General features: G+C 29.5%; 2 protein-coding genes across 2 annotated transcripts in view; both read right to left on the bottom strand.

Moving 5' to 3' along the window:
- Positions 1-1329: 1329 nt before the first annotated feature.
- Positions 1330-19313, bottom strand: part of LOC100205423 (ER degradation-enhancing alpha-mannosidase-like protein 2) — a 53142-nt gene continuing 35158 nt past the window's right edge. Inside the window, exons 7-12 of the mRNA XM_065820352.1 lie at positions 14252-14325; positions 13184-13325; positions 11822-11946; positions 6188-6332; positions 5956-6077; positions 1330-1802 (exon numbers count right to left, since the gene is read on the bottom strand). Coding sequence (XP_065676424.1) covers positions 1419-1802; positions 5956-6077; positions 6188-6332; positions 11822-11946; positions 13184-13325; positions 14252-14325 — 992 coding nt within the window. The 3' untranslated portion in view covers positions 1330-1418. The remainder of the gene's footprint in view (positions 1803-5955; positions 6078-6187; positions 6333-11821; positions 11947-13183; positions 13326-14251; positions 14326-19313) is intronic.
- On the bottom strand, positions 17769-18579 carry LOC136092344 (uncharacterized). Its single transcript, XM_065820354.1, has 2 exons — positions 18350-18579; positions 17769-18209 (listed from the first exon to the last, which is right to left on the bottom strand). The coding sequence occupies exons 1-2, from the start codon at positions 18438-18440 to the stop codon at positions 17893-17895; spliced, it is 408 nt and encodes a 135-aa protein (XP_065676426.1). The 5' UTR covers positions 18441-18579; the 3' UTR covers positions 17769-17892.

Consider the following 19313-nt stretch of genomic DNA (forward strand, 5'->3'; position numbering starts at 1 on the left):
TCACATTTGTTACAAAAATAGTTTTAAAATTCATACATTTTGAGTATGATTTTAATTTCAGTTAATATGAGACAGCTCGGCTTTAGCAAGAATTAAGGTGAACTTCGTAGATAAACTAAAGTTATTACAGTTAAAAATAGTTCTTTAAGTGTTCATTTTCAATAACAACATAATTTAATGTAATTGCAAAGAAACACTTTATAAATCGTTTTTAATATAAACTAATTTTTTTCAACTTTGTTGTATAGACTGGTTTGGTGCTTTACCATCCAAATGTTTCAGTAAAACCTTTACAGAAATTAAAATCTCTTTTCCACATGTTACAAAACTAGTTTTAAAATTCATACATTTTGAGTTTAAAAACTATTTTATAAACCAAGTCTAATTATGTTTTAATGTTTAATAGTCAGTTTAATTCCTTTTAAAAGAAAACAAAAACTATTTAAACTTTCAAAAGAACTGACATCTTTAATTTATATTTCAATTTTTTTTTAAATAAAAGTCTGAAATCGACACACCTTCGTATGTATACATAGGGGTGTCCATAAAGTACGTAGGCAAATAAAAGAGGAGGGGTTACCCCAAAACGTGCTAATGAGTACAAGGAAAGGGGTGAGAAGGATGGGGGAGAGGAGTGTTAAAGAAAGCGAGTAAGCGGTTTGACTACCTTTCGTTTTCTCTCCTTAAACCTGATTTCTTTTTTTTAAACAAAGCATTTAGTTTCACGAGTTTAAAAAATCAATATTATGTTAAGCAACAGATTTGTCAATTTTTTTTGTTTTTATTATTTTAAATAGTTTATGCGTTGGAAAAGGAGGGGATTGATTTTCAAATAACTAGTGTAGAGCAGAGGAGGGGTCCTTAAAAGTATGGGGGAGAGGATGGTTATTAAAATCTTTTTTCTGAACTGTTTATAATTGCTTGAAATTTTTTTTAATGAAATTATTCCAAAATTCCAAAAAAGACCAATAAGTCTTGTATAAAAATTTCCAAGTGTAATAATTTTATACAAGACTTATTGGCCTTCATATGTTTCGGATAAATCTTATAATATGTTATGGATTAAATTGACTTTTAGACGTTAAAACAAAGTTAGATTATACATATATATAAGTTAAATTTGTTATATATTATATAAGATGTAAGCACGAAAAAAACTGCATTACTATAGATATATTATTGTATAATATAAACAGTTATTTAAAAAAATCTTTTTTAATTTTAGAACAATTTAGGACATAACTCTATAAATTATGACATTTTATGGCAAAAAAAAGTAAAATTTTTTAAATTTGGGACATTTTGGAATTTTGGGACAGATTGGGCGAGTAATATAATTTACGTATAATATAAAATATTTTAAATAATACAATGTTTTAATAAAACTAAAAAAATGAGCAACCATGTAAGGGTATAATTTAAGTTGCAACATCTGGATAATTATGTAAAAGATTACTATCATCTTCGACGTAAGTACCCAAACCAAACATTTTCTGGTGAAAAGGTCTTCGTTTGCAGGCAAATTTTTTGGATAAAGCGTTTAATAAATAAGTACTATTTCCATGTTTATGTTTACAACATTGGATGCCAGCCAAGTCTATAGGATGCGCTTCAGTATTAAATATATATCCTGAGCTTCCCAAAAAACAATCATCATGAGTACTTTCTGTCTTAAAATACTCGCTGCTGTATTTATGAATAAAGTTATCTTCATCAAAAAGAAGATACAAATACTTTGTCGTTTCAGCCAGAAAAAACGATTCCATTCGATCTTCTAACTCGTGCGTATTTACGTCTTTGATCTTTTGTAAAAAAAAAAAAAAAAATAAACATAAAATATTTTAAATAAAAAAATAAGTAGCTTACACGTAGGGTACACACAAAGAGGTAAGTAATTTACACAGTACTTATCCCAGCACCTTATGGTAACTTTTACTAATTTTGCTATGATTTTAATTTCAATTAATATGGGACAGCCCGGCCTTAGCAAGAATTAAGGTGAACTACGTAGATAAACTAAAGTTATTACAGTTAAAAATAGTTCTTGAAGTGTTCATCTTAAATAACAACAATAATTTAATGTAATAATGCATTATTCTTATGTAATCAATAAACCAATCTAGTAAATAGCATTCTGAACATAAGAAACTGAATCATGAACACAAGTAATGTACAAGTAAAATTCAAAGGTCAAATCAACTTTTATATCTTTAAGAAGAAAACAATAATCCTCTAATGCCTCAATCTGTCTGTCCAATTACAAACAATTTCTCAACCTCTTTCATGCTGAAATACTGAAAACAAAAGTTGAATCAAAATTATCTTATTTATAAATCTTTCACTAAATAATGAATAAAAGATAACATAATCATGATATCAAAGAACAATTTTAGAGTTCTTTACTTTTCTTAAACAACAAATCTATAGCCACATTTAACTTCTTAATTTCGTTTCTTTCTTTTTCTTTAATAGCATAAGTAGCTTACTTAGCATACACAAATATACTAAAAAAATCTTTTTGAGCACCACTAGCAGCTTTTATAAGACTTTTTTAGCACCGCTGGGAGATTTTCTGAATCACGTAGTGTTTTTCTACTTTATCCATAATTACCTTTTTGGTTTGCAAGTTATGTCTTTAGCAAGCAAGCCACTATTTTGTTTTTAAGCATTCATAATTTCGTTAACTAATTTAACTAATTACTTTTGACATTTTTTTTCCATTTCTATCCCGTTTTGAAAAAAAATTCTTGTTGGTTTGTGCTGGTTGTTCCCAGACAATTAGCTATTGGTGCAAGAGTACAAGTATGAGGTCTTGAAATATTGGCTGACAGTATACATAATATTTACATGATTAGGTATTTACATATTTATTTATGGCCACACCACGCGCATCCCTCACCACCCTCACAAGATTTCTGAAAATGTTGGAGCTGTATTAAAAACTGAGATAAGGTTTGGGACATTTGGCTTTTTTCGTGTAGTCCTATTATATTGCAATATTGACTAGCATGACATAGAGTGCAGGCGGTGAGATCTGTTGCAAGGACATGTCCTTGCAACAGATCTCACCGATGCTCATTTGAGTTCTTGATTGCTTAGATGATAACAAGTTGTATTTTATGATCATTGAATTGCCATTCCGAGCTGCTAACAAAAGTGAATTTTATCACTTTTGTTAGTAGTTAAAATCTTACTGCCATTGCAATCCATGCAGACTCGATGCACTCAATGCATTATTGTTTTCAATAAAAAGTGTAAGGTTTATTGTAATTGTTACCCATTTGAATCCAAGCAATGAGAAAACTACTAAATTAAAATCTGAATTGATGTGGTGAAGTGTAAAAAATATTATTTCAACTTATCCAAAGGTTTGCTGTAAAGTTGTAACTCTGGTTACTCCGAAAAAATCTTCATCAAATTATTTTTGCAACCCTTTATTTATCTTTTCCTACAACATTGAAAGTTTTTGTCTAAATTTTGATGAAGACTTGATAGTAAATGTTTTTACTTTGTCTGAAAGTTCGTCTGTTGCTCTTGAGTTTTCTATATTAAATTAGCAAGCAGATGTCACTATTTTTTATTTTGCTAGGTCAGGCTTCAACTTTGTCATTTAATAACTATTAATAATTGAAGTGTATGAGGTATCAAAACAAAGCAGTTGATATGTACTTATATACTTATAAATGTTTTTTATACATGTAGATATGAATAAGAAAATGTAAATATATGTATATACAGTATTGGACAAAACATTTGCAACCAACATCGAACAATGCTAAAAAGTGTTCCTAATTTTACATGTCTTAAAAACGAAACAAACTATACTACCACAGCAAACAGTTCAGGAGGCTGGAGTCATAGCATGCCATGACATGAGCAATCAGCTAACAGGTGACAGCACACAGGCAGAATTTCGTTGACAAGTGCCTTATTGCAGCGGACAAAACAAGTGCAACTTTTTTGGTTTGTCTCATTTCCTTAAGTCTGGTCCGCGTCAATGTCACGGAAGTTTTTTAATAACTAAAGGAAGTATTCAGAAGTTTCCAGAAGCATGCAGAAGGTTCCAGAAGCTTCCAGAAGAAGCATCTGGAAGCATCCTGTAGCATCCAGAAATATCCAGAAACATCCAGACGCATCCAGAAGCTTCCAGAAGCATCGAGAAGAAGCATCTAGAATCTTCCAGAACAGGTTCACACAGGTTCATTTTACTATATAAGAGACAGTTATTCAGTCAGAATATGGAAGTCAATCAGTCAGTATTATCAAGACAATTTATCGAAGTGAGTTTTATCAAAGTGTTTTATCGAAGAACATCAATACAAGAAGTAAAATAAAACAAGTGTTTCATTACATCAATACAGTCCACATCCAACCAAGACGTTGTGTTCCACAGAGCATTATTGTATCATCACAAGGTAAATGTAAGACGGTAAGCCTTGAGAAACGTGATTATTTATTTTTATTACTTTTATGACTTCAAGTGCAAAAATGGCTGCCGACAGTCTCGGATTGGAACTAAGAAAGAAAATTATTGGCGATTACATAAGTGGAATGTCACAAAAAAGTATTTATGATAAACATCGCGTGAAAAAATGGACCGTATCAAGACAATGTTCTAAATATCATTCTACGGGGAAGTTGGCAGCAGATAACAAAAGTGGAAGACCGCGTTCCACCACTTCTAGAGAGGATTCTATGATCATCAGATCCGTCAAGAAGGATCCCTGGATATCATCAGTCGAGATACAAAAACAATTAGAGCTGCCTGTATCGGACCAAACAATCAGACGACGTGCTGTTGAAGCCGGATTGTTTTCTCGACGCCCTGCAAAGAAACCGCTGATTTCACTAAAAAACCAGAAGAAAAGACTCCTGTTTGCTACATCTCATATTGACTGGAATGTGCAGAAATGGCGAACTGTCCTGTTTAGTGATGAATCGAAGTTCAACATCATTGGGAGCGATGGCATTTGCCGTGTACGTCGACCGGCTGGAAAACGCCTCGATTTATGTTACTGCCACAAGACCGTGAAGCATGGTGGAGGCAATGTAATGGTCTGGGGGTGTTTTTCTGCTAACGGGTCTAGGTCCAATACATTGAAACGATGGAATAATGGACCGTTTCATGTATAAAAATATCCTGAAAGATGTTATGTTACCTCATGCTGAATGGAATATGCCAATAAAATGGGTTTTTCAGCAAGACAACGATCCGAAACACACTGCAAAAGTAGTCAATCAGTGGTTTCAAGACAACCACCTGGCCGCCTCAATCTCCGGATCTCAACCCTATCGAGAACCTGTGATCGTCAACCGCAGAATTAATCGTGAAGGTGTTCGTAATAAGGATCAACTGTTTGAACAAATCCAAAAGGCCTGGGCAGCGATTCCACAAAGTTTCTTTGATCACCTGATCGAATCTATGCCTCGAAGATGCAAGGCTGTGATCGACAACAAAGGATTCGTCATGAAATATTGATAGCGAAATACAGCTTGGTCAACATTTTGTCGAGTTGCACTTGTTTTGTCCAGAAGGAAACCAACTTTTTTTTAATACTTTTGATTAATTTATTAATTTTCGTGTACAAATAATGAACTTTGTGATGAATAAAACTTGAAGAACTTTGTCTCTAAACAGTTACATAGTTATTTCTCTAAATTGAAAAAATGCAGCACTTTTATATAAAGAAACTAAATTAGCATTATTTGGTTGCACTCGTTTTGTCCGATACTGTATATCCTAAATATTTATTTTATCAATTGTGCTTAGCTACAATCTTTAGCTTCTTAAGGCTGCATCCTTAAGAAGCTAAATATTGTAGCTAAATAATTTATATTTGTTAATTTATTTCCATTAACTTTATTATTTTTTATTTTACTATTATTAATTATATCAGCTACAAATAACTTATGGAGCACATCTATAAAAATTTATGGTAGTATAAAGAAACTTACAGTAGCATAACCGCAAGGTTGTTTACTCAGTAGTTCAATTGATTCAATTATGTCACGTCCAACATCTAAGAAGAATGGATCTTTAGTTGCCTGATATAAATATAGAGCACTCTCAATAAGTTCTAAAAAGTAAAACATTATTAGAAAAAAAAAAAATGTCAAACACAATAATACAATATCATAATCATTAACCATTAATCATGATCATCATCATTACCATCATCATAACTACCTGGTCGTAAAGGATAGCCTTCTCTTTTTGCATAAGCCTTACTGGTGCTAAGTTCATAAAATTCTGGAGTTGCACCATATTGACGCCAAATTTGATAATAATTATAGAAAGTTCTTGAAGCTTCACCAATATTACCAGCAAGTACCTAAATTATCAGTTATTTTTCTTGAATTTTAAATAATTTTTGAGACATAATTATTATTATTATTATTCATGAATATTCATGTAAAATAGACATCAATATCAACACTGTTTTCCATAAATGTCCTGGTATATATAAATAACAATAAACAAAAACAGTAAAACATTTAGGATTAAAACAATTGGTTTAAAACAAAGTAAAGAAAAAAAAAAAAAGGTTAACAGCAACAACAACAAAAAAACAATTTGTTTAAACAAAGACAAATAATTGATTAAAGGCACCAAAAAAAAAAAAAAAAAAAAAAAGGTTAAAAGCAAGGAAAACAATTAGTTAAAAGCAAAAAGGTAAATCTAAAGAATTGAAATAATACCACAATTATATGACAGCGCAAATTTTTTTAATGATGCTAACTTTGTTTACCATAAACTGATTTTATTATTGATGAATAATAAAAAATATTGAAATATTGAACAATAAATAAACAAACAAAAAATTTTCATTAACACTCACAAATAAAAACGTGTCACACACACACATACAAACACAAACACTTACTCACAAAAAGTATATAGTTTTCATAATAAATGAAGTATTCTAATAAAAAAAATTATATCATAATACCCAGCAAACACATAGTCCCTCAAAGTTATTAAATTTAAAAATCATTCTTTTTCATTCCTTCAAAAATGGAGCAATATTCATATTATATTTTAGTTTTTTTTAATTACTTTCCATTTTCGAACGATTTCTTCTTTTAACTTTGGTTTTTTATCTTTCTTTTTTCCTTTTTAGTACCAATATTTTCACAGTGTTTAGAAGATCGAAGGATAGTAAAGACCTTATTTAAGGTTCATAGTTAGTTCTAAAAAATATATTTATCTAGTTCATCCAAGGAGTTTTGATAAACAAGAGATAGTGTCACATTTTTTAAAGCCAGTTAAAAACAGCCACCATCTTGGTTAACCCAAAATATTTCACAGAACTTAAAATGTATAATCAGCTTCAAAATGTTAACACCAATAATCATGCTTCTTTGAAATTTATTAACAATGAAGCTGATCAAGATAAAAAGATCAAGGAAAAAAAATCCCAAAACTTTGATTTTTTACAGAGACTTCTGATGATCCAGATGGCAAAAGATTCATATGAGAATTTATAGTTATTTTTTTAGTGGAGAACATAACAATGGTAGAGAATGGTTTCATTATGGGCAGTTTTATTATTAAAGCATATCATATATCTGCTCTGGAGGTGCCTAATATAATATCTGAAGCATATCATATATCAGCTCTGGAGGTGCCTAATATAACCTTTTTCAACTCATCTAAGAAACATGAGGATATATGAACATTTTAATAGAGATCATTATAAACAGATATTAAAACTATGCAGCAGACTTTTTAAGATTTGATTTAGAAAAACTAAATGATCATAATATGTGTCTTAGGCAAATAACATGTGCTTTCATTTAGCACCATTTCACTCAATCGCCTTTCTCTTTGTTGTTATACCACTCTCCTTTTGATCAGAAATAACATTGAAAAGACTGCACTCTTTTCAATGTTATTTCTGATCAAATTGACCAAGCCCTTTCTCTTTATCTTTCAGCCAACATCAGTGTTGTTAATGACTTAAATGCTCATCACACTGAATTGCTTGGTTCTAGTGTTAGTGACTCTGCAGGCATTAAGGCCCACAACTTTTGCCTTTCTCAATCTCTAACACAAATAGTCATCTTTACAGCTTGCTTTTAGAATTATTTACCTTCTCTACTCAACTTATGTCTTGTTTCTGATCCTAGTCAGTGCTCAGCTTCTCCACATTCACCCTTAGGTGCTTCTGATCATGATTCGCTCTCTCTAAAAGTATTATTTCATTATTCTTCATCATCAGAATCCCCCTACCATTGTACCTCTTACAACTACCTTAAAGCTGACTATGACTCTTTCTGTGATTTTCTTTGTGATGGCTGTTGAGTAGAAATCTTTTGTCTTCCTGCTGACAAATGTGCTCCTCATGTAACTTCTTGGATTCAGGCTAATATAGGCATAATACTCTTATATTTTTACAACAAATGAGACAAAAACTTGTTGCTTTGGGTGCCATGCACCATCTCTGATAGTGCATGGAACATTAGGGTGTGTCAATTTTAGATTTTTAAAAAAAAAAAGTTGGGGAGTTACTAAAAGTTGCAGAATTTAATGGAGAATCCAAATATGGTTTTAAAATTTGAATTTAAAATTTTTTTGCTTAGGTGATTTGACTTTTTATATTCTAATAAAATTTTGACCTGGTTTCTCAAAAAACCTGGTTTTTACTTAAACAATAAGTTTTTTTTTACTTTGATAAATATCAGTTGGAATAAATATCGATTAAAACTAATTTTAGATAAGAATATATTTTCTTTAAGAACTTAAATAAAATTTAAAAGAAATATTTTTATTTCAAAATTAGACTTTGAATTTAAATTTGAATTTAGTATGCATATTAATTTAAAACTGAAATTAGATAGAGATTAATTTATAAATATTAAAATATTTTTTAACGTATTTTAAATACAGTTTAACTTAACATCGTGTAATAATTTTATTGGTATTGATGTTAAAAATACAGCATGATATTAAAAAAAAACCCGAATTGTTTCAATAAATATTATAAATTTAATACAAAAACATTTGTGTCAAGCTTTCAAGGTCTTGTTTACTATTAGTGTACACTCTCCTTGAAGCTTCAGTAACTTGCTTTACCCAACATTCAACAGATTGTCCATGACATGGCCAAATCGGTACCTGCATAAGATTCAATAAAAATACATTAATTTTAGAAGTTTTTAGAGAGGTAGAAGTTTTTAGAGTGGTAGACGAGGTTAAGACTGGTTCATAAACCAATGACTCCCATGATATCAGGTCTACCAATTTTTCAGCATTAAAGTTCAGAACAGGAGTTTTTCTTGGTCTAGGAGAAGAATCACCTTTTTGTAGATCTTCATTTCCAGTACCTCTAATATCTTTTATCTTATTAATAGCTACAATTCTATCCTCTTCAGTATTAGAACACAACAATGTTTGTAGTATAAACTCACTGAAACAAAACCAAGCTGATCTTTAAATAGAGGGTGATACTATTTTAATGACATCTTCTTTTTGAAAGTTGCTGCAGCCGGTAAAGTACATGTTTAGGACCTTCAATCCAAGAATGTTCAACTTTGATCTTAAACCAACAAGGAAAATAAACACCCACAATGTACTCGGTGATAGACCTTAAATTTTCTAAATCTTTACCTTCAATTCCATATTTAGAGATTCATATTCTACATACTCTGTTAGCAGTAGTTAATCATCTTGAATGTGAAACAGGCCCAATTTGTAATAAATGAAATTTTGGTGGTAAAATACCACTTCTAATGGCACAAACAACTTTATAACCATAAAATTGATCTGCAGTTAGGTCATTTATTATTTTATCATCGAGAGAAATAAGTGGATTACCAACTTTAATAGTTTCAATTACTGGATTTATATCTAGATCTGTAGCAAGATCAAGCATGGCCACAATATCACCAGACCATTTATTGTTAGATTTTGTTCGACCATCTAGATTGGTTGTAAGATGCCTCAGTGGCAACTTATTTGTATGGAGTTGACATATAAGCTAAACAAGTTTTTTTCCTAATTTTATTTCTATATGTTTGATGACTCAACCCTCCCAACTGGTGTTTACATTTGTAGAGTCTCCACCAATAGCCAGTAAAGACTTGTCAATACCTCTCTCAGTCAACCATTCAACAACTTTATTTGCTATAATCTCTGCATGTTTAATGTTGCTTTCTCAGGAGTAAAATGTAAAAGTAAAAAGTAAAATAAAAATTTTCCTCCAGGTTCCATACAAACAGAGTAATGTTCTTCTTTCACAGTTACTGGAAATTTTGCATTTGAGTCATCAAATTCAATCATTTGCTTGGTTTGATTAATTCTCCCATTAAAAAATATGCATTTCACAACTCCACTTTTTGCCATTTTGTCAAAATCCTTACTAAGATCAGAGATTTACTATGGTCAATAACTAACTTTTTATCATCAGATGTTATCATTCCTGCATCAATAAGTGTTGCTGTAGCAATTGCAGCTGTAGCACGTGCAGACACCCTCTGTAAGGAGAATTTACATAGAAATAGAAAATAATTTTAAATAGAAAATCATTATTGACCAAGTTAATATATATATATATATGTGTGTGTGTATAAATACATATATATCTATATCTATCTATCTATCTATCTATCTATCTATCTATCTATCTATCTATCTATCTATCTATCTATATATATATATATATATATATATATATATATATATATATATATATATATATTTAAACAACTTTAAAATGTATTCTACACAATACAGTGCTCAATGTTCTTAAAAGAACAGAGCAATTGTATATTAGTAGAAAATCACTTTACAAAAATTTTTTTTATTTTACACTGTGTTTCATCAACAAAGATTCATCAGAAATGAATGATCAAATTAATAAAACTTCAATTTATACAAAAATTAAATTACAGGAAGTCGCAAATGTCTTAACTACTGTAGATCTTCACACATTTGTGGAATTTGCTGTCACTATTATAAAAAGAATTCTTTAGAAATGATTACTTATGCTTTTTTATAAAAAATAATTAACCTATAACAATGTTATAACTTAATTAAAAAAGAATTGAAAGTTTTTGTATTTCTTGATTTATTTTTGTTATAATGTTAAGTTTCCAATATTACAATAAAACTTACAATTCATTGTTTGAACAAAACAGAAACCTGTGTTCTATATTAAACAAAATGATCTAAGTTATATTCAAATTATGAGCTTATTTGAGACCATATTATGACATAGAATTTTACTTTTTAATTAAACAGCTTAAGTCTTTAACAAAAACATTTTATCAATAAAAAAAGTTTCTCTCCCTAAGTATTGAGACGAGCGCAATTTTATACTCTCATTACTATAATAGAGAGCTTAAGTATTCCATGTAGGTGCATGTTTCACACGCGCAAAGCAATCACTCCCACTTTAAAAAAGGCCTTTACATATTTGGGTTGTTTTTTACAATAACTAATTTATTAAAAAAAAACGCTGCATAAAAAATATTAAAAAACAATTTGAATATTTCAATTTGTTAAACATAAATTGTTGAATATGTATCCATCATTTCATCCTAAAAAGCATACTGCAAAACTCTACCTGATTTTAACAAGTAGGTTCAAGATGTATAAAAAAAACAACAACAAAAAAACAAAAATAACAAATAACAGCGACCTTTTTTTTTTAAAAGAGACTATTCTTTAGACCAGTGCAGCCCAAACTATCACTGGGTATAGCACTGATATATAAAAAAATCTTTTGATATTTCTTATTTGTTTTTGAATAATATTTTTCTGCTGATTTAATAAATTTTATGCCCTTTAGAAATCAGCAATGTAAACTAATATATAAACCTGAACTCCTGGCCAATATGCTTCTAAAGATTGAAATATGGGAAGTGTGACTTTACCACTATCCATGTTCACCCATAGATACCAATCATTGTACTTCAAACGTTTTTTTATAGTTGCACTATGTTCTAAAAACAAAACAACAAAAAAAAAATTCTAATCTTTTTTATGAGATATTATCTATAATTCAAAATTAATCTCATAAAAAAGATTTACCATTTTTTATTTTTGTAATAATATTAATAATGCAGAACTAGTAGAAATTTAACATGAGGTAAAAACATCGGAAATAGTAGAAAATTAACATCAGATACAAACATCAGAACTAGTAGAAAATTAACACCAGGTACAAACATTAGAACAAGAAATTTAACATCAGGTACAAATGTAGAAATTTAACATCATCAACAGAGTAGAAATATAACATCAGGTAAAAATTTTAGAACTAGAAGAAATATTTTAGAAATGAAAAAATAAGTTGTAGTTAATGAAAATGATATTCAATACCATTTCATTTCAAATCATTCAATTCAATATCAATGATTAGAAATTTTGTAAGGTCAGAGGTAAAGAACAATCCAGAATATACATTTGTTAACACCACTATTAACATCCCTTTTAACACTTGCATTGAAATCACAGACCTCTTTGACAATTTGCATTTGCATTATCACCACACTGTATTAATATCTCTATTAAAACCCACACTACCATTACCATTGACATCACAAACATCTTCAACAACTTAGACAGCGTCATCTCCCACTTGATGAGGTCCACTACTAGCACCCCTATTAATACCTGCACTGAAATTTAAATTTTTGACTCATAACCAATCAAAACACTAATGACATCATTTCTAACCAATCAGAACTTCGTTTAATGCAATATTTTCCATTTTAAAGTTATAGGATTTAAGCTATACAACATATGGTCACGGAAATAGAAATAGAGCCACAACTCAAACAGGTCATCCAACTATGACTATCCTGCACAAAATATTTGGCCATCGAATAACAAATGCTTTGGATAATCTCAGGTCAAAACAATTGATGGGCATCATTTGAAAGAAATTATCTACAAAACATAATGTGAACATACTTACAAACTATATTCTTAATTTAATAAATGCTAACATTACATAAAATCAGGAAAAAAGGTTATTTATTAAGTAAATTATAATGCTACTTATGTGCCGCCCTGTATAACATGAACTAGTTAAGGTCTTAAGGTTCACTAGGGACAAGGGGCCAGTACAATGAAAGTTATAATAAAACAGGCGCAAAAGCATAATAGTTAGAAGTAAAAAGAAGAGCATAATTTTCATTTTTTTTTAAAAACACAATCAAAAATACTTAAACTCACCTTGAAACATCTCCATAAATCGAGGATTTGAAAAAAGAGTACTTCCTTTTACTAAATATTCAAAGTATGAATCTACTCCAGCACCAATACCAGAATCAACAGCTGTCCATTCTCCAGTTTGCACATTAATATGATTGCCAACCTTTTACAAAAAGACTTATTTTTTAAAAAAAAACTGTTTTATTATTTAACTTATTATATTTATTGCTAAAACAGATACCTATTACAAATACAAAGGTATTTGTCATAGGGATTTGTACATTCATACGCCTTTCATATGAGTGGTGGAGCTAGAGATTGAACAACATGACACTGCTACTAAGGCATGATTGAAGACTAATAGTAAGTGACCGAGGCCCTGGCCCCAGCTAAAAATAAGACTTTTTGCAAATCCGGTCCGATTATTTAATAAATAGGGACAGATACAGTAAAAGATGCAATTTGTTGAATAAGAAGCCAAGCTAGAATGAGTTTTGGTTATTTGTAATAGAGATGATAGATTGTTTGAGCATTGACCATGATTTGAGAAACAGCATAAAAGAGGAAGGCTAAAGCCTGCTGCTGCTGATGATGGCAATGATGATGATGATAATGATGATTGATGATGATAATGATGATGATAATGATGATTATGATCATGTTGATCATAATGATGTTTATATATGCATATATATATATATATACAAAATATAACATGAATTTAGATAAAATTTTGTACTTTAGGATATATTAATGTTTATGCAGCCCCGGTCACAAATCCGGTCCTGGCTATATTTTATCAAACCGGGCCCTTGCCCCGGTCAAATATCAACTCTGGTTGCTTACTTAAGACTAATAGTTGAGCAGAGAGCTAATCAACAATAATTTGGCTACTCCAAAACTTGTTGGAACACAAATTAAATAAAAAGCATTTTAAAAATAGTTTTTTTTTGTGCAAATAAAAAAATAACACAACCAACTGCACACAAAATGAAAAACATAAACTTTTTAGTGCATTCATTTGATCTTTTAAATTGTTTGTATGTTATTTTTTATAAAACTGTAGAAGATAAAAACACAACAAGTTACTAGGCCTATTTTAGATCTTTTTTTCCATAAAGCTTCTAATGCTTCTGATGCCGCATTAATGAATCGGTTGTCACCTGAAATATAAAAAAATTTATATTATAAATAAAATTATACAAAAATTATTTCTATAAACTCTCTCTCTCTCTCTCTATATATATATATATATATTTATTGATAAATGTTCTATATTGCTGGAAATACAACTCTTGTCTATATATATATAAAATATTCTTAGTTTGATGCTTGTAGAAACAATTTTGCTTTTAATTAAAAAAATAATTGCCTGTTTAAGATATATATAAGAGAGTGAATATTTGCGTGTGCCTAAATTCTACAACTTTAAAGTTTAAGTGAATGATGTCCTACTAAATTGAACCCCAATAATCTAGAACAAAGCATGATTTCTCAAGACTTAATGTAAAATTATAACTAAATAGCTTTTTAAGCTTAAACATTATGAACCATAAGCTAAAGCTTAACTATACCATTATTAACCATAAGCTAAAGCTTAAAGCATAAGCTTAAGCTAAACATTATGAACCATAAACTATTATTTTATGCGATAAACATTTATAATTGTGACATAGTTTAAATGGGCTACAGTAAAAACAAATAACTACTTGATACATGCAATAAACATTTACATTCAATAAACATTTTTCAACTCAATACTATGGCATTTACCTTCATAAACAAAAGTTAAAAGTATACTATCGAAGAAATCACTAACAATTGTTGTAAATGTGATCAATGAAGAAAAATTATAAAATAAAAATTAAATTAATTGGATGTTTTTTCTTAATTTTTCTAATTTAAGGACTGTATGATTGCAATAGAAAACCAATCAAACAAACATGTATACATGTATATACATTTTTTTTACATATAGCAAAATTATATAATGCAACGCAGCATAGAACTACTTAAAATGTATTTGAAGTACTTAAAATGTATGCTTTAAAATGATCACAAAAATTAAATTTTTATAGCTCAAAATATGGTTTTATTATTAAACAATACTTACAAAGTAATGGACTTGTAGTCCATTACTTTGTAAAAGTGTCAGGTCAGGTTATTCTGCTGAATTGTCAGGTCAGGTTATCCTGCTACAGATAACATGTAACCCAGTACAATCTGCTTCATGTCCTGGTGCCTTGTTGGATACGCTTTTTTCGGCAAAGGCTAGAAGCCAACTCTGACTTGAAATCCTTGAAGCCCCTGCCTTGGGGCTCTTGGTTGGGTAAGGGCTAGAGATGGTGTCTTGATAAAAATACTTGGGCATCATCTTGGGCAGATATTAAATGCATCCAGCTACTGTCTTGTAGAAGGCCTCCTAGGCTTAGGAGGCTAAGACTTAAGGGGTAAACAGATCTTATCTGTTGACCAGCCTCAAACCTCTTCTTCATCTATTAGGCTAACGCCGATGTATTTTTATACATTGTTTCCAGTTTAGGATGTTGAATGCTGGATCTTATTGACTTAATGCATAGGTTTTGCTTTTGTTTTTAAGACTAGGCAACTCATTCTATTATCTTGTAATGAGGGTACAGCTCTAAAACTCCAGGGTGGCCAGCTAAAAGTAAAATTTAAATTCCAGGATATTTCCAGGATTTTTCAAGGAAATTTTGGGTTATTCAAGGATATATTGATTTTTTCTCTACAATAAAATGGACCAGGAAATGCAAAATATATTGTCTTAGAACGAAACAACTAAATATTTATATTTGAATACGCATATAAATATATATATAAGAACTCTTTTATTATATCTCTTTTTTGGATTGCTCCAGTTTTTTTAATAAAAGATCAAGGTCTTTGATTGTTTGTTCTTTTTCTAAAATTGTGTTTCTAAAAGAATTTGCTTTTGCAAGGACAGTGAAGTCTCTTTTTACTTCTGCATCAATGCTTAACTTGTCAGCATCAGATTTGAGAATTTCAATGCATTTTCTAACACTTTCTATTTTTTAAAAACTAAAATATCTCCATCAATCAATTGATGTTTCCTGCTTACTTCATCTAACTTTAACTGATCCTTGTTTTCTTTCAATACTGCATTGTAGCGATTGTATGCTAGCTTACAACTTTTTAAAAGATCGCTGGGGAGCTAATACTCGTTCTATCCCAGATTGGCAATGAGATAACACAAAAATGATAGCACAGACTTTGCACAATGCTGAATCCTTCAGAATTTTGGGTAAATAGACAGCAAGAAATTTATCAACAGAATCAGTTAACTTGTTAAAAGACTCAAACTTTTCATTAAATTGAACACTTTCTGCACTAACAAATTCATAATATTGTTGTTTTTCATCATTTGCATCATCGGTTGAAAGCCATTTTAATGCACTCAATCTCTCAGCTAGAGCTTTGAATTTAACAGTGAATATTTCCTTGTTTTGAACCATTTCATTTGGAGACAAAGATGAAGCATTCCTCACTAAAGAATATTTCGATGGGCATCTTTCTTGTAATTTTTGCAATAACACTATGATAATCTGCTTACATTCCATTATAAACTCTAATTTCTCTTCTGGTTTACAATGTTTTAATAATCTGTTTTAGTGCTGTTCCGAATTCAATTTTGTTTACATCTAGGTGGTTGTTTGATTTACCTACTTCAATCTTAACTAAACTATATGCAGTTGCAGCTTCATTTAAAATGTTTGGTTTGAGAATCATTTTCATCAAACTTCGCAACATGCTTTCTAAATTGTTAGATAAAAATGCAACCATAGGTCTGTCTGTTTGAAATAGAACTAGAAATCCTTTCAATTTTTTAGCAAGATCTTTGAAAAACTGCATTCGCAAAGGGATAAAATTGTGAAGATGATGATCTACCAGAACTTCATAGCTCTTATTTTTAGGACATCTGCTTTTGCATAGTGATTCCCAATACTTTATAATTTTAACCATGTTTGACCATACAATAATGGCTCTAGAAGCCACACCTTCATCTTCTACCCAGCGAGTTGTGCAGAAACTGTGAAACAATAAAATCCAAAAATATAAATGGTGAAATGCTCTTAACTTATATATAAATATAAAAGATGAGATAATTTATTATTATATTTTTTTCTGTTTAAATACGCATACTTACGGCAAAGCAAGCAGATCAGTTTCGCAAACTCTAATATTTTCATCTATTTTAGCTGGTGACCCTTTGAAAAGATTATACATCGCATGAAATAGTTTTTTTAACTCCTAAATTTGGGAAATTATTGCTGCCTGTAGGGCAGCAATAATTTCCCAAAAATGCGCAAACTGTAAAAAAATAATTTCCCATGAACAATGCGCAAACTGCAACTGCCCATATTAACTATATCAGAATATTGTTTTTCCTGTCTATGTTCATCTAACATTTTTAGAATTTCCCAATTAACATTAGGACCATCTATTGATACTTGAATTAGTTTTCCAAGATTAAACATCTCTGTTGCTTCAATAAGTTTGTCAAATAAATTCTGTGAATTAGGGCATCTGAGGAATTTAGAATCAATATATTTAGCTTTTACAACATTAGATTTTGAATCCCAGTATCTAACTCCACAGTCCATTTGTTCATTTTTAAAGATTACATTCATACTCTCATCATATGACAAAACAAAGATGGGTGATGCTCTGACTTCAGATATAAGTTGCTCTTAATAGTATGGTGCTAAACCAAAATTTATGAGGTAGCCACATTTTGTTTTGCTTAATGCAAACTTTGATGCTATTGTACTATCAGAGAACATAGATTTGAATATTTCATTTAAATTTAAGCATGATCTTAAGAAAAAATGTGATATTACAACATTTAAGGTCCATATTATTTCTACCTTGGTAACCAGAGCTGGAGATTGAAGATCCTCTATAGTAGGTTGTGCCATTTTGTCATTTAAAACCTTGCTTGAATTGGGAAAATGTTCTTGTAAGTTAACAAAAGCTGCTTTATAGCCAGATATTTCTGTAGTAAAATCTAGGAATGAAATGTGTAAAAAAAATAAATTAATATCTGGTAAAGTGCACAGCTAATCAATTTGCTCCAAGCATTCCAAAATTCAAAAACATTTTTAAAAATAAAAAGTAAAAAATCAAATCAAATAACTAAAAAACTACCTGTAAAGAATATATCAGCTGCATTATGTGTCCTTGCATGCTCTTTATGCTTCTTACCAATTGCATGAGAATCCAAAGCAGATACTCCCATGTTAGAAATATTAATATCTGTTCGACACCAATTACATCTTGCTTTTTTTGAATTTGAAGAACAAAATTTGAAATAGTTGTTGTAGAATCATTTCTTTCAACTAAATGCTTAAACATTTCAATGTGCTTTTTTGTAACATTTTCCCTGGTTTTTCAACTAGCACTGTTATTTTCTCTTCCATCAATAGGGTAAATATTTGTGTATTAATAATAATTATAAATAATTAAATTAAAATCTAGATAAAGGAATAATTAGATAAACAATAATTAATTATTAAATTAACTAATTAATAATTAATTTAAATAAAATATATTAATTTAAATAAAAATTAATTTAAATAAAATTAATTTAAATAAAAATAATATTAATATTAATTAATTAATAATTAATTAATAAATAATTATTGGTGTATTAAAATACACCAATAAATTTAATAATAAAATAAAACAAAGACCTAATACTTAATTAAGTAAAAAAAAGAGGGTAGTTTGTATCTTAAATAAGCCATCATCGAATGTAAAAAGTCTTCATAAGTATTTTTAACCTCATTTACCAGGAAACAAGAACAATTTGTTTTGAAAAAACTGTGCTTTTTTAAAATGTATATATAAGAATGAATAAATATGCATATAAAAATGAATAAATACGCATATAAGAATGAATAAACAAGCATACAAATATGAGTAGACGTGCATATAAAAATATATAACCCTATAAATTATCATGTTTGACTCCTTAGATATGTATCAAAAACTAAAAAAATTCCTATGATTTCATTTTTGGCAAAATGAAAACATACCAGATGCTGTAAGTATATGATTTAAAGTTGCTCAATGAAGGCTAGCAACTAAAGTTAGTCTTTCTACAGTCCCA

Source organism: Hydra vulgaris, chromosome 15, assembly GCF_038396675.1.
Source record: "Hydra vulgaris chromosome 15, alternate assembly HydraT2T_AEP".
Lineage (NCBI taxonomy): Eukaryota > Metazoa > Cnidaria > Hydrozoa > Anthoathecata > Hydridae > Hydra > Hydra vulgaris.